A 15490-nucleotide genomic window follows, 5' to 3' on the forward strand; every position below is an offset into this window, starting at 1 on the left:
AAAGATACAATTTTATTTTCATCAAATGTTTCCTGACTCAGAAAATCCCCCCAACCCCCAGCCCACAAGTCCGGCTGGTGGCGTTGTTGGTGAGACAGTCCCGGCATGAAGGAGGCTGTTGGTCCCAGGTCCTGGCTGCACCCTGCTGTCACCATCCTGGGGGCTCCAAAGCCAAAGGGGGTGGGGAGATCCCCCTTGGTTCTCTCCGTAAAGCCAGCCCCACCCAGCACGTGGGGCTCAGATGTTGGCTTGGTGGGAACCATCCAACAGCTCCCAGATCTGTAAGCCCAGCCAAGCAGAACCTGCTGCTCTCTGGATCCCCAGGCCCAGCAGGATGGGGATTTTGCTGCTCACTGGATCCCAGCTCGACAGATCCCCAGGCCAGCAGGATGGGAATCTTGTTGCTCATCAGAACCCAGCTGGGCAGATTGTCAGGCCCACCAGGACAGGGACCTCTCTGCTCACCAGATCCCAGATAGGCAGATTCCCAGGCCCAGCAGGACAGGTATCTCTATGTTCACTCAATACCAGCTGGGCAGATCTCCAGGCCCAGCAGGACAGGGATCTCTCTGCTCACTGGATCCCAGCCGGGCAGATCCCCAGGCCCAGCAGGACAAGGATCTCTCTGCTCACTGGATCCCAGCCAGGCAGGCCCGCAGGCCCAGCAGGACAGGGACCTCTCTGCTCACTGGATCTCAGCCGGGCAGATCCCCAGGCCCAGCAGGACAGGGATCTCTCTGCTCACTGGATCCCAGCTGGGCAGGTCCCCAGGGGCAGCATGACAGTCAGTGCTGGCTTTGTCCACATCCCCTGCCCAGGCAGCAGCTGTTCAAGGTCCGTGCCCTGCTCGGGGGCAATGCTCATATGGGCCTGGTGCCCTCATTGTGGCAACTTCCTCTCCACCCTCCAGCGAAGTCCTCAGGCTCGGGCCTGTTTGAGGGGGGTGGGAGGCTGCAGTAGAGGAGGCTGTCCAGGGCGCCAGCAGCGGGGGGGTGCCCGTTGAGGAGCAGCGCCTGCCGCACCAGGGCCGCCATCTCTTCGTGCCTCTCGCTCTCCCAGTCGGCTGGCGCCTCCTGCTGGCAGCCAGTGGCGCCAGGCTCAGGGCCCAGGTCCTGGCCACCGCTGCTGTGGGCCCGGCATTTGAGGCGCAGCTTGTGGGGCAGGGCGGCCAGCTTGACGTCCGGAGCGGGCGGGTAGGGGGCGGGCGGGCACCCCCAGCCGGGCTCCTCCCCACTCTCCTCACTGGAGTAACCCGCAAAGGGGGAACTTGGCTCGACCGCCATCTCCATGGGCTCCGGCCTGGCCTCCCGCGCCTCCTCCTCCCCAAGGAAGCCAGCAGGGGCGCCGTAGCCCTCAGCCCGTGGGCAGCCATACGCCTCGGGGGGACCCTGCAGCTCCCCCTGCTGGCAATAGGCCTCACAGTCGCCATGGCGACCCCCGGGAATCTGCTGGGCATAGCTCCCCAGGGCCTTCTCCTCTTCTTCCTCCTCTGGCCTGTCCCCCCTCCCCTGCGCCTCCCAGGCTTGGGGTGGCTCCACCGCGGTGAAGCCGTTGGCGCTGAAGAGGATGACGCCCCGGGAGGCCGGGGCCTGGGGATTGGGGGGGCACAGCGCCACGTCATCCCCCCGGGCCCTGCTCACAGCCTGCGCCTCCCCCGGCGTCCGTGGCAGCGGGCTGTCCCTAGAGGAGCCGTCGGACATGTCGGAGAGGGAGCCCCGCGGCGAGTATTTGGCCCCGGCAGCGTCCCGGCCGGACTGCTCCGTCTCGGACGAGTCCTCCGAGTGCTGGGCCCGGGAGGAGGCGCTGGAGTAGCCGCTGCTGCCCCCACCGCACTCCCGGCTGGCGGCGCTCAGCTGGTGGCTCTTCTCCACGAAGGCGGCGGTGCTGATCAGCCCGAAGCGCAGCTTGAGCTGGAGCAGCTCCGTCTTGAGGCGCAGGTTCTCCTCGTTGAGCGCCAGCACCCGGCTCTCCAGCACCAGGTCGTTGAAGCGCCGCTTCTCCCGCGAGCGCTTGGCCGCCTCGTTGTTCTTCCGGCGCTTCTCCCAGTAGCTGGCATCCTTCTTCTCGTCCGAGATGAACTCCCGCTTACGCCGGAAGCTGGCGCTGGCTTTGCCCTTCAGCGCCCGGGCCCGCTGCATCACGCCCTCCGGGGGGACGCCCCCTGCCACGCACTGGCCAGGCGAGCTGAGACCCTCCATCGCAGGCCAGAAATAGAACCCAGGTCACCCCGGCTCTGACCCCCGATATTCCTTCGGCGCCTTCAGAGCGCCCAGGATAGTCGCCGGGGAAGGGTCGAGATGCTGAGGTTAGAGATGGCTCAAGAACTCACCCGTGGGTCTCTGCCACGGGCATAATGCGCCCCAGATCTCTGCCACGGGGATAGCACGCCCCAGATCTCTGTCACGGGGATATGGGTCCACAGACGTCTGCCACCGGGACACTGCACCCTGGATCTCTGCCACGGGGATAACGTGCCCCAGTTCTCTGCCACGGGGATATGGGTCCACAGATGTCTGCCACTGGGACACTGCACCCTGGCTCTCTGCCACGGGTATAACGCGTCCCAGATCTCTGCCACAGGAATAGCACGCACCAGATTTCTGCCACCAGGATATGGGCCCACGGACGTCTGCCACTGGGATACTGCACCCTGGATCTCTGCCACTGGGACACTGCACCCCGGATCTCTGCCAGGGGGATAATGCACCCCAGATCTCTGCCACTGGAACGGACGATTCTCACTAGCTCCTCAGCCCAAGCAGTTAACAATCCCGGTAGCCGGGCAAGCTGCTGCCATGAGTGGCCCTCCGGCTGCGACCAACAAGCCGCGATGGGCACCCTCAGGCACCGGCAGGTACATTGGGCACCTGTGGACCATCTTCTGGGTACCTGGAGGAGCTGCCCTTCTGCTAGGGGCTGTGGGATTCCGGCGGGCAGTTCAGGCTCAGCTGGGTCCGTTCCGTGCCTGCCAGGCGCTCTGCGAAGCTCTGGTACCCGTGTCCCGCGCCGGAAGGCTGGCTGCGGCGACGCGGCTGGGCTGCGGATGTTGTGGGATGTGAGGCGGGAGGCGGGCGGGAGCCGTGTCAGGTCCAGGAGGAGGAGGAGGGAACACCTAGGAGGAAGGACACGGAGGGCGGTTGGACCGCGGCCCAGCACGTCACACCCCTCTCTGCTGCTTACATAAGCCACAGGCGAGCAGGTCTGGGCAGGGCGGGAGAGGCCTCCGGGCCCAGCAGGCAGCATGCCCCACATTCCGCCCCGCTACGGCGACGCGTGTGCCACGGCCTGCTGGGTGCCAGGGCTGCCCCAGCTACACACCACACAGACACTACAGACCATGCACCATGCACACACACACACACACTGTGCAGCAGGCACACACCACACAGCTAGAGACACACACACACACTACACACCATGCACACACCACACAGCTACAGACACCACGTATACACTACAGACCATGCACCAGGCACACACACACACACACCACACACCGTGCAGCAGGCACACACCACACAGCTAGAGACACACACACACACACTACACACCATGCACCAGGCACACACCACACAGCTACAGACACCACGCATACACTACAGACCATGCACCAGGCACACACACACACACACCACACACCGTGCAGCAGGCACACACCACACAGCTAGAGACACCACGCATACACTACAGACCATGCACCAGGCACACACACACACACACACACACCACACACCGTGCACCAGGCACACACCACACAGCTACAGACACACACACACACACACACTCTACACACCATGCACCAGGCACACACCACACAGCTACAGACACCACAAATACACTACAGACCGCGCACCAGGCACACACGCACACACATACATTACACACCGCACACCAGGCACACACACTACACAGTTTTACACTGCGCACACTGCGCACCACACAGCTACACACTGCACCAACAATCACCAGACAGATACACACTGTGCACCATGTGCACACACATCACACAGCTACACAGCTACACTCTGCACCAGCACACACCACACAGCTGCACACACACTACACACCACACAGCTACACATCGCACACCAGACACACACACACTGCACACCTCACTACCGTAGTCTGTAGTGTGTGTGTGTGGTATGCACTGTGTGTGCATGGTGTATAGTGTGTGTCTGCACACACACACACACATACTATACACCATGTACACACACTACACACTGCATACACATATAGTGCACACCACACACACGACACTAAACACTGCACACCACAGCAGCACACACCGCACACCACACAGCTACACACAGTGCATTGCACACACACACTACACACTGCATATGCACACACCATGCACACTGCACACAGCTACACACTGTGCACCACACATGCAGTGTGTACCCCAAGCTCACACACACACACACTGCACACTGTATGAACACACACCATGCATGCCACACACTGCCCACAGATACACACTGCAAACTGCCTGCCAACAACTATACAACACACATGCCACATCACACACCACACACTGTACATGCTGCACCCCCCCACACACATCACACACTGCACACCACACACTGCACACATACACCATGCAGGCACATACTGCACCCTACACAGACACTGCACAACACACAATACACACTGAACACCATGCACATGTCACATATCTGACACTATACTGCACACACACAAACACTGCACACTACACAATTACACACTGCACCCCACACAGACCTGACACAAACGCTACCCAATACCCACACTGTCCCATACACATCGCACACACCGTACAACTACACACACCACACACCCACACTACAGACTGCACACTACACACTGCACACTTACCATTACATCCCCCCCAACAGACACCACACATGGCACAACACACATTGCACACCACGCACGCATCAGACACTGCACAATGACACAATTACACCTTGCCCCCCACCCCAGACACCACACACAGCCCAATACAGCTAGCACCACAGTACACACCAACCATCAGACATGGCACCCCCACCACAGTACCCCATGCACACAACACAGTGCAACACACACCACACCCCCACCTTGCCAGCGCCCCTGCTTGGACTGCCAGGGCGGCTGCAGTGTGGCACGTACGGGCAGTGGCAGGGCAATCGGCCCGGGCGCGTCCACCCTGGGCAGAGGGGAGCAGACGAAAAGAGAGAGGCGGCTTCCCACTCTCCCCTGGGCTGGTTCTTTCCCAGAAGGAGGCCAGTGGGGCTGGAGCAGGGAGGTGGTTGCATAAGGCAGGATGCCCAGTGGGTCACAAGAACCTGTTGTGCAACTGACCTAGTCCCGGGGAGGAACGTATGCACGCCCTCGCACGAGCCGGGGGGGGGGGTGCGGAGCAGCACACTTGGCCTGGACGCCCCCGCCCGCCCGGCAGATGTGAGCACTAGGAATATAGGTCAGTAAACATTGAATATTTATCAGCCCAGGCAGTCAAAACAGGTCCGCTGCTGGCATATTGCACAACGCCACTGCTGAGGCCCGGGCGCGTCGCCAGCAACCTACTAGCCTAGAAAGAGGCTCTGTGTGAAAGTCAGAGGAACAATGGGGCTACGGGGCTATGGGGCAGGGAGAAGCGGGGGGACTGGAAGCAGCAAAGGGGACTGGGCTGCTTAGCTCCGCGCTGCCGGGATCCGATGCCGCCCAGAGAGATGATCTAAGCAGGAGCTGAGCCAGGAGGGGAGAGAAACAGGGGGTGGGGGGTGGAAGCTGTGTCCTGAGAGATCTGGGGCGAGGACCGAGATCACCAAAGGGGTATAGGCACCTTTGGGTCCAATGGGAGTTAGGTATCTCAGGCCCCCAGAAGACCGGGGCCAGATTTTTAAGAGCTTATTTAGGGCCCAGTTTGCAAAAGTGTCTGCCCCTCACCGAGCTGCCCAGTTGCACCATCCAGCCTGCTGCCCCTTATATCGCTCTGGGCCTCAGTTTCCCCATCTGTAAACAGGGGGATACTCCTCCTTCCTTTACTTTCATTTATTAGGTGTATTATGGTGGCACCAAAATGCTCCAGTCACGGAGCTGCACCAGAGAGAGTCCCTGCCACACGGAGTTTACAATCTACACAGACACAGGGTAGCAGAGGAAACTGAGTCAGACAGAGGCAGGGACACCAGGTCCCACAGCAGGCCAGTAACAGAGCTGGGAAGAGAACCCAGGTGTCCGGTGCCTTATCCACAAGGCCCCCATGCTGAGTCCCCATCCTGCTCCGTGCAGCACAGCGCCCCCTACTGAGCTGCCTGCAGCCTGGCATTCTCTGCTGAGTCTCTCACGGCACTTCTCACCATCTCCTGTTTTCTTCTCTTTCTAGGTCAAGGCTGTATGAGAATTTCCACCAACAAGCCCCCGCCCCTCCCAGGGAGGATCCGCCCCAGGCACTGGCCCCGTGTCCTCATGGCACGTGGAGCGGCTGGTGGGCAGGGCCGGGTGTGTGCACCAGGTGAGGGCAAGTCTGGGCATCGCCTGAATGCGCTGGTATGAAGGGTGCTGCTGACCTACTTCCCAGCTCCGTGTCATTGCCCCGGGCTACTGGGTTACCCAAAGGCAGAGACCAGCGCCCTCCGGCAAAGGGCGGCTCCCTGGGAGTCCGTCTGAGCTACTTGGTCAGTCTGTCTGTTCATTCACCCTTCCTTCCCCATACACCACATTGTCATCCATCCATTCCCATCCACCACATCATCATCCATCCCTATCCATCTATACACATCCATTCATCCCCATCCACCACATCATCATCCATCCACCCCCATCCATCTATCCATCCATCCACATCCATCCATCCCCATCCACCACATCATCATCCATCCCCATCCATCTATCCATCCATCCCCATCCACCACATCATCATCCATCCATCCATCCCTGTACACCACATCATCATCCATCCATCCATCCTCATCCACCACATCATCATCCATCCCCATCCATCTATCCATCCATCCACATCCATCCATCCCCATACACCACATCATCATCCATCCTCATCCCCCCATCCCCATCCCCCCATCCCCATCCACCACATCGTCATCCATCCATCCCCATCCACCACATCATCATCCATCCATCCCCATCCATCTATCCATCCATCCCCATCCATCCATCCTCATCCACCACATCATCATCCATCCCCATCCATCTATCCATCCATCCCTGTACACCATATCATCATCCATCCCCATCCCCCCATCCCCATCCACCACATCGTCATCCATCCCCATCCCCCCATCCCCATACACCACATCATCATCCATCCATCCCCATCCACCACATCATCATCCATCCCCATCCATCTATCCATCCATCCCCATCCATCCATCCTCATCCACCACATCATCATCCATCCCCATCCATCTATCCATCCATCCCTGTACACTACATCATCATCCATCCTCATCCCCATCCCCATCCCCCCATCCCCATCCACCACATCGTCATCCATCACATCATCATCCATCCCCATCCATCTATCCATCCATCCGCATCCATCCATCCCCATACACCACATCATCCTTCCTCATCCCCCCATCCCCATCCCCCACATCATCGTCCATCCCCATCCCCCAATCCCCATCCACCACATCATCATCCATCCATCCCCATCCACCACATCATCATCCATCCATCCCCATCCCATCCCCATACACCACATCATCATCCATACCCATCCTCATCCATCCATCCATCCCCATACACCACATCATCCATCCATCCCCACCCCCCCATCCCCATACACCACATCATCCATCCATCCCCATTCCCATCCATCTATCCATCCATCCACATCCCCCCATCCCCATCCCCCACATCATCATCCATCCCCATCCCCCATCCCCATACACCACATCATCAATCCATCCCCATCCCCATCCCCCACATCATCCATCCTCATCCATCCATCCCCATACACCACATCATCAATCCATCCCCATCCCCATCCCCCACATCATCCATCCCCATCCATCCATCCCCATTGATCCCCATCCACCACATCATCATCCATCCTCATCCCCATCCACCCATCTCCATCCATCCCCATCCCCATCCATCCTTCCCCATACACCACATCATCATCCATCCCCGTCCATCTATTCATCCATCCACATCCATCCTTCCCCATCCCCCACATCATCATGCATCCCCATCCCCGACATCATCATCCACCCATCCCCATCCATCCATCCACATCATCATCCATCCATCCACATCCATCCATCCACATTCCCACCCATCCCCATCCACCACATCATCATCCATCCCCATCCATCTATCCATCCATCCACCCATCCCCATCCACCACATCATCATCCATCCATCCACATCCATCCATCCCCATTCCCACCCATCCCCATCCACCACATCATCATCCATCCCCATCCATCTATCCATCCATCCCCATGCACATCATCCATCCCCATCCCCCCATCCCCATCCACCACATCATCATCCATCCCCATCCCCCCATCCCCATCCCCCCATCTCCATCCACCACATCATCATCCATCCCCATCCCCATCCACCACATCATCATCCATCCCCATCCCCACCCCCATTCCCATCCACCCACATCCATCCCCATCCCCATCCACCCATCCATCCATCCACATCCATTCCCATCCCCATCCACTCATCCATCCATCCACATCCATTCCCATCCCCATCCATCCATCCACATCCACCACATCATCATCCATCCTCATCCCCCCATCCCCATACACCACATCCTCATCCATCCCCATCCTCATCCATCCATCCTCATCCCCATCCATCCATCCACATCCATTCCCATCCCCATCCACCCATCCATCCATCCACATCCATTCCCATCCCCATCCATCCATCCACATCCACCACATCATCATCCATCCTCATCCCCCCATCCCCATACACCACATCCTCATCCATCCCCATCCTCATCCATCCATCCTCATCCCCATCCACCCATCCCCATCCATCCATCCACATCCATCCACCCACATCCCCCACATCATCATGCATCCCCATCCCCATATCCCCATCCCCATCCACCACATCATCATCCATCCCCATCCCCATATCCCCATCCATATCCACCCATCCCCATCCATCCATCCCCATCCCCCACATCATCATCCATCCCCATATCCCCATCCCCATCCACCACATCATCATCCCCATCCATATCCACCCATCCCCATCCACCACATCATCCATCCCCATCCGCCACATCATCATCCATCCCCATCCTCATCCACCTATCCCCCCATCCCCATCCCCCACATCATCCATCCCCACCCCACATCCCCCACGTCATCATCCATCCCCATCCTCATCCACCTATCCATCCATCCACATCCATCCTTCCCCATCCACCTCATCATCATCCATCCCCCCATCCTCGTCCCCATCCCCATCCATCTATCCATCCATCCACATCCTCATCCATCCTCATCCCTCCACATCCATCCCCATACACCACATCATCATCCATCCCCATTCCCATCCATATCCGTCCCTCCACATCCTTCCATCCATCCCCATCCCCCACATCCTCCATCCCCATCCATCTATCCATCCATTCCCATCCATCCACCCTCATCCTCCACATCATCATCCATCCCCATCCATCTATCCATCCATCCACATCCTCATCCATCCTCATCCCCATCCGCATCCCTCCACATCCATCCCCATACACATCATCATCCATCCCCATTCCCATCCATATCCGTCCCTCCACATCCATCCTCATCCCCCACATCATCCATCCCCATCCATCTATCCATCCATCCCTCCTCGTCCACCACATCATCATCCATCCCCTTCCATCTATCCATCCATCCCTGTACACCACATCCTCATCCATCCTCATCCCCCCATCCCCATCCACCACATCATCATCCATCCCCATCCCCATCCCCCCATCCCGATACACCACATCATCATCCATCCCCATCCACCCCCATCCCCATCCACCCATCCACATGCATCCATCCATCCCCATACACATTCATCCATCCCTAGCACAATGGGGTTCAGGGCGCTACCATAATACACCTAATACAAAATGTGCAGCATCAGCACACGGAGTCTTCGTTCACCATATTACACCTAATAAACATCAGTCCACCTTTACCAAAATGTAAACAAAAACTGAGGTCCTCATATGTCACATGACTCCAGGAGCTGGTGCTTTGGAAAAACACACACCATATTTTGGGTGAGCTGGTGACAGGTCCACCTGTCTCCCTACCCTCTCAGGTCCCTTCTCGGTGCCTCTCTTTGCCCCCAGGTACCTCTCAGGAGGTTAGCTGAGTGCAGTCCACCCACCCACCGCTGTGTTCTATTCAGGCTCAGCCCTCGGAGCGGCTCTGCCCTACTAACCCACTAAACCAGAACCAAGGAAGCAACTCAACATCCGCGTTGGCCAACCGGGGTGTTCCCACGGCAGCCAGCACGGGTTGGGGGTTACATCACCCAAGCTATAGAAGGCGAGGGAGCGGATGAGGAATTGGGGCGGATCTCCACTTGCCAAGGCCCCAGCCACAGGTTTGAGAAGGAACTATCCACAGCCCGGGTCTGACTCCGGAGTGACTCTCCCGAGGTCAAGGAGGGCAAACCACAGGAGAATCAAATCCCAGGCTAGGAGAGACGTGTGTGGGGTCACAGCAACTGCCCTCCCAGGATCAAATCAGTCCTCTCCAGAGCTAGGAGCCCACACAGCCACAGCTTGAGCGACACCTCAATGCCTGCTACATGGAACCTGCAGTGCGTGGGGTTGGGGGGTTGCGATTGCGGCAGTGTTAGGGGGTGTTAAACCCACACACAGAGACCCCAGTGTGGGGACCTAAAGGCAACAGTGCAGGGCTGGCAGGGGACAAGCAGACTGTGTGCAGAGGGGGCGGCGAGGGGAAAAGCCCCCTGCGAACCCCTCCCCAGCCTGCTGCTAACAAGGAGGGGCTTTTTAGTACACAGGGACAGATCCTCAGCTGGTATAATGCAATCTAGGCATATAGGACTCCTGACTCCCAAACCACCTGTGCTCTAACCACTAGACACCACTCCCCTCCCCGAGCTGGGAGCAGAACCCAGGTGTCCTGGCCCTGAGCTCCCCATTCTAGCACTAGACCCCACTCCTTTCTCCGAGCTGGGAACAGAACCCAGGGGTCCTAGCCCCCAGCTCCCCACACTAACTGCTAGATCCCCCCCCTTCCCTCCCAGAGCTGGGGATAGAAACCAGGAGTCCTGGCCCCCAGCTCTAACCACTAGACCCCACCCACCTCCCAGAGCTCGGGATAAAATCCAGGAGTCTGGATTCCCAGCCACACCCCACTCTCTTGACTCAGAATCCTTCTCCACAGTCCATGTCCTCTCCCCCTGCGCCCCCACTGCAGGGACCTTGCACCTCCCCAGCTCTGGGACCCCTGGGCAAGTCCCTCGGGAGACATGGCCGTGGCTGGATCCATCTGGTCACCTGGAGTTCAATCCTGCCTGCCAGCCCACAGCTGGGCTCAGGCCTCCCAGCACCAGCCCCCAGGAGCACAGCCCTCACCCCCGGCTCCCAGCACCTCATGAAGTAACTTTATATAATGTCCCACGTTGCCAGGCAGAATGTTCTGTCCCTGACAGGGCTGGAGCAGAGCCATCGCTTCCTATGGCACCATCCCCCTGGTTGGCGAGGCCTCCGGGCCAGCCCTGGTGCCTCACCCCGCGCCAGGACCTGGACCCAGCCGAGCAACAGGCCAATACTGCCTATATCTGCCCGACCCTCCCTGTGCCTGGGATCAGGATCAGGCCCATGAGCCCATCTAGCCCTGTATGCTCACCCCCCCCCGCCCTAGCCCACCAGGCCCCACTCCTCTCACAGCCCAGGAGAGAACCCAGGAGTCCTGGCTCCCAGGCCCCCGCTCTAACCACCAGTCTCCACTGCCCTCCCAGAGCCAGCAGTGCTAGGTCACTTTCCCAGCCATGAAATGCTCTGAACCCTTTGATTCCAACCTTGGGGCCTCCCTGCCTGCCCTTATCAGCCCCACGTCCAGCCTGTCCCCTGCTCTGCGGACAGCACAGAGCACGAGCCACACGTCCCGGCTGGGATCCCGCCACCCCCACCTCCCACAGCGCTGAGCTATCTTCACTCCATGGGATGGGGGAGGAGAGGCCAGGGTGTTCATCCCATGAGACAATGGCGAGGGGAAGCCTTCAGTGCTGGCTGTATGGGAGCTAGGACTCCTGGGTTCTGTTCCCAGCTCAGGGAGGGGAGTGGGGTCAAGTGGTTAGAGCCAGGGGCTGGGAATTAGGACTTCTGGGTTCTGTTTCAGCTTGGGGGAGAGCAGGAGTGGGGTCTGCTGCTTAAAGCAGGAAAGGATGGGGGGGGTCAGGACTCCTGGGTTCTGTTCCCAGCTCTGGGAGGGGAGTGGGGTCAAGTGGTTAGAGCAGGAGAGGACAGGGGGATCAGGACTCCTGGGTTCTGTTCCCAACTCCGGGAGGGCAGTGGGGTCCAGTGGTTAGAGTGGGGTGGGCATGGGTTGCCTACAGGCCTCAGGAAGAGGATATCCAATTTACCTGTCCCTTCATCTGCCCAGAAACCACAGTGATGGGCGCTCCCTAGCACCACAGGAAGATCAGACTCAATTCAACCCCAGCACTGGCCTTTGAGCCGAGCTGATCTGGTGGTGGGGAGTTCCACTGGTCAATCATCCCCTAACCAGCTACCGGGAGACTTCCCAACCCCATCTCCCCCTCAGCAGCATTTGGCGCATGGAGACGACACCTGAGATAAAGCTGCGATCCCTGCATGGCCCGTGGGACCCGTTGCTGTAAATCTGGGGCCCCCATGAGTGTATAGGCTCATGCCCCCCTCCCATACACAGCCTGGGGCTCACCTTTCACCTTGGTGGAGTATGAGCCCAGCTGGCTAACGTAATGCCACCGTACAGTAGCCAGGATCGGGGCCCCTCAGCCAGAGGCTGCCCCGAAGGGCTTGGCCCAGCCAGGTGGGGAGAGTCGAGGTGGGTCACTCCCCTAGTGGGAATCAGCAGCTCCTTGGTTTGACTCTGTGAGGGGAGAGGAGGAAGGAGCAGGACTGGGGGGCAGATTGGACACCCCCCCATCTCCCTCTGCTCCTACATCAGCCCTGGCCCCTATGCCCACCCCCAACACAACAGAGCCCCCAGTTCCATCTGCCCCACAACCCTGCCCCTCACTACCCCATCCACCCCAGCTAGCTAGGATCGGAGCAGGGAGAGAGAGCCACCATGTCAATCTGGGGAGAGGGGTGTAATATGGAGAGTGGGTGTGGGTGTGTACTGGAGGATGTCTGTGGGTGTGTAGATGGGGTGTGGGGGGATGTTTGTACCAGAGGATGTGTGTGTGTGTGTGTGTGTGTGTGTGTGTGTGTGTGTGTGTAGATGGGGGGTTGAGGGTGTGGGTGTACTGGCGGAATGTCGGTGTGTGTGTAGGTGGGGGGTGTGATGGTGTGTTTGTATGGAGGATGTCTGTGTATGCGTAGATGGGGTGTGTGTGCATATGCCGTGTGTGTGTAGGAAAGAGGGAGGGTCTGTGTATGTATAAAGAGTGTGTGTGTGTGTGCGCGCGCACACACATATTATTTACAAGCTTCCCTCCACTTTCCAGACAGCGTTCCCATGGTTTGAGATTCCAGGACCCCAACTTTGCTGCTTCACAATACACCCTCGCTCCCCAAATCTGTGTGTGTCCCCCCAAAGGGCCAAATTCACCCTCAACATAGAGTACTAAAACCTTCTCCCTCCCACTCACCCCACACACACACACACAAATGCCCGCCCTGCCTTCTTTTGGTTTGGCTGTGCCTGCTACACACGCCCTGCAAAAGTAGGTCAGGATTGAGGGGAGTGACTGGGAATGTTCAGGCAGAGAGAGAGAGAGAGAGTGTGTGTGTGCGTGTGTGTTGTCAGGGCTTTGATACGGAAGAGTTTGGGGAGTGTTGTGGGAAGGATACTCCAGGGACACACACATGTGCCACAAATAGATGTGCACACACACACACACACACACACACACACACACACACAATTACAGCACAGAGAACATGTGCACACAGTATATCCAGACACAATGCACAATAGATACACACACAACAGAACCCCAGTGAATCAGACCTACAAGCACACATGTAACACACTATACATATACACAATGCACACACACTGCTTTACATTACATACATGCAACATAGACACATGACAAACAATACAAGAGGAATACACACAGCCACAACACACAGTTATGTAACCACACAAGACAAACAACATATACACAGAACAGGATATGTATACACTACATACACACACCACATACACAATGCACCCCTCAAACATACACAACACATCATGCATACACCCACGACACAAATGTACACAAAGCACAATACATACACACCTCCAACCACATAAAACACATCATATATACCCACACTACATAGACAACATGCTTATGCCCAGAACACAAAACACAGGACATACACAATATACAGACAACATGTAATACACACAGCAGAATACATACATCACACCCACTTCCTAAAAACATACAAAACACATCATACAAACACAACATGCTTAGAGTGACAACACATTATGCACACAACATACAATACACACAAAATACAATACATAACACTGAACACACAACACACACACCCCTAAACATACAAAACACATCATCCAAACCCGCTTAGACACACACCAGAGTGCCCACAACATGCAACCCACACAAGACATACACACCGTACACAGAAGACACACAACACCCCCTGCAAACACACAAAACACATTACCCAAACACAACACCCCGAGACGCGCACAGAGTATGCAACACACACACACGCCGCAATACAATACACACGGCCCACAGAAGACACACAATGCACACACCCGAAATACACAAAACATGACAGCCTTACCCGCGCAACACACACACACACTGCACTCTTAGCCACACAACACACTTCACGCGCACAACACCCCTGCAAACACACGCGCCCCCCGCGGTAACCGACCCCCCCAGCGCCCCGCGGGCGGGGCTCGGTACCTCTCGGGCCGGGCCGGGCCCCGCGGGCGGTGGCGGTGGCGGCCGGTCCCTGCAGCCGGCGCACGGAATGTGTGTTACTGGGTCACCCGGTTGCATAACAGCCGCTTAGCGCCTCAGTCACGTTCTGCTTCGCAACACACAAACGGGGCGGGGAGGGGGGGCCGGGCCGGGAGCCAACGGGGGGGGGGCGGAGAGATTTAATCCCCCAGCAGCGATCGGAGCCCAGCCCAGAGGCTGGGCAGCGGGGATGGGCGCTAGGGAGGCGGGGGTCTGTCCGGCTCCGCCCCTGGCAGGGATGGGAGGGGCGTGGGGGGCATCTGTCCCGCCCCCCCCCGAAGAGATGGGCTAAGGATGGGGGTTGTCTAGAGGCTCCCCCTGGCAGGGATGGGTGTGTGTG

The 15490-nt window shown here is 58.0% G+C and overlaps 1 protein-coding gene across 4 annotated transcripts; it reads right to left on the reverse strand.

Moving 5' to 3' along the window:
• On the reverse strand, positions 1-15228 carry LOC127035348 (nuclear factor interleukin-3-regulated protein-like). 4 transcript variants are annotated; one of them, XR_007769722.1, is made up of 3 exons: positions 5088-5277; positions 678-3112; positions 1-565 (listed from the first exon to the last, which is right to left on the reverse strand). XR_007769722.1 is itself a non-coding variant. In XM_050925110.1 (2 exons), exon 2 carries the CDS (start codon positions 2196-2198, stop codon positions 861-863), a length of 1338 nt encoding a protein of 445 aa, XP_050781067.1. In that variant the 5' UTR covers positions 2199-3112; positions 15094-15228; the 3' UTR covers positions 1-860. The 4 variants fall into 4 exon arrangements, 3 of the variants coding, with proteins under 3 accessions (XP_050781067.1, XP_050781068.1, XP_050781066.1); XM_050925110.1 differs by lacking the exon at positions 5088-5277 and adding an exon at positions 15094-15228 and having other exon boundaries at positions 1-3112; XM_050925111.1 differs by having other exon boundaries at positions 1-3112; positions 5140-5277.
• Positions 15229-15490: the final 262 nt, after the last annotated feature.

The sequence above is a fragment of the Gopherus flavomarginatus genome, chromosome 16 (assembly GCF_025201925.1).
Source record: "Gopherus flavomarginatus isolate rGopFla2 chromosome 16, rGopFla2.mat.asm, whole genome shotgun sequence".
NCBI lineage: Eukaryota > Metazoa > Chordata > Testudines > Testudinidae > Gopherus > Gopherus flavomarginatus.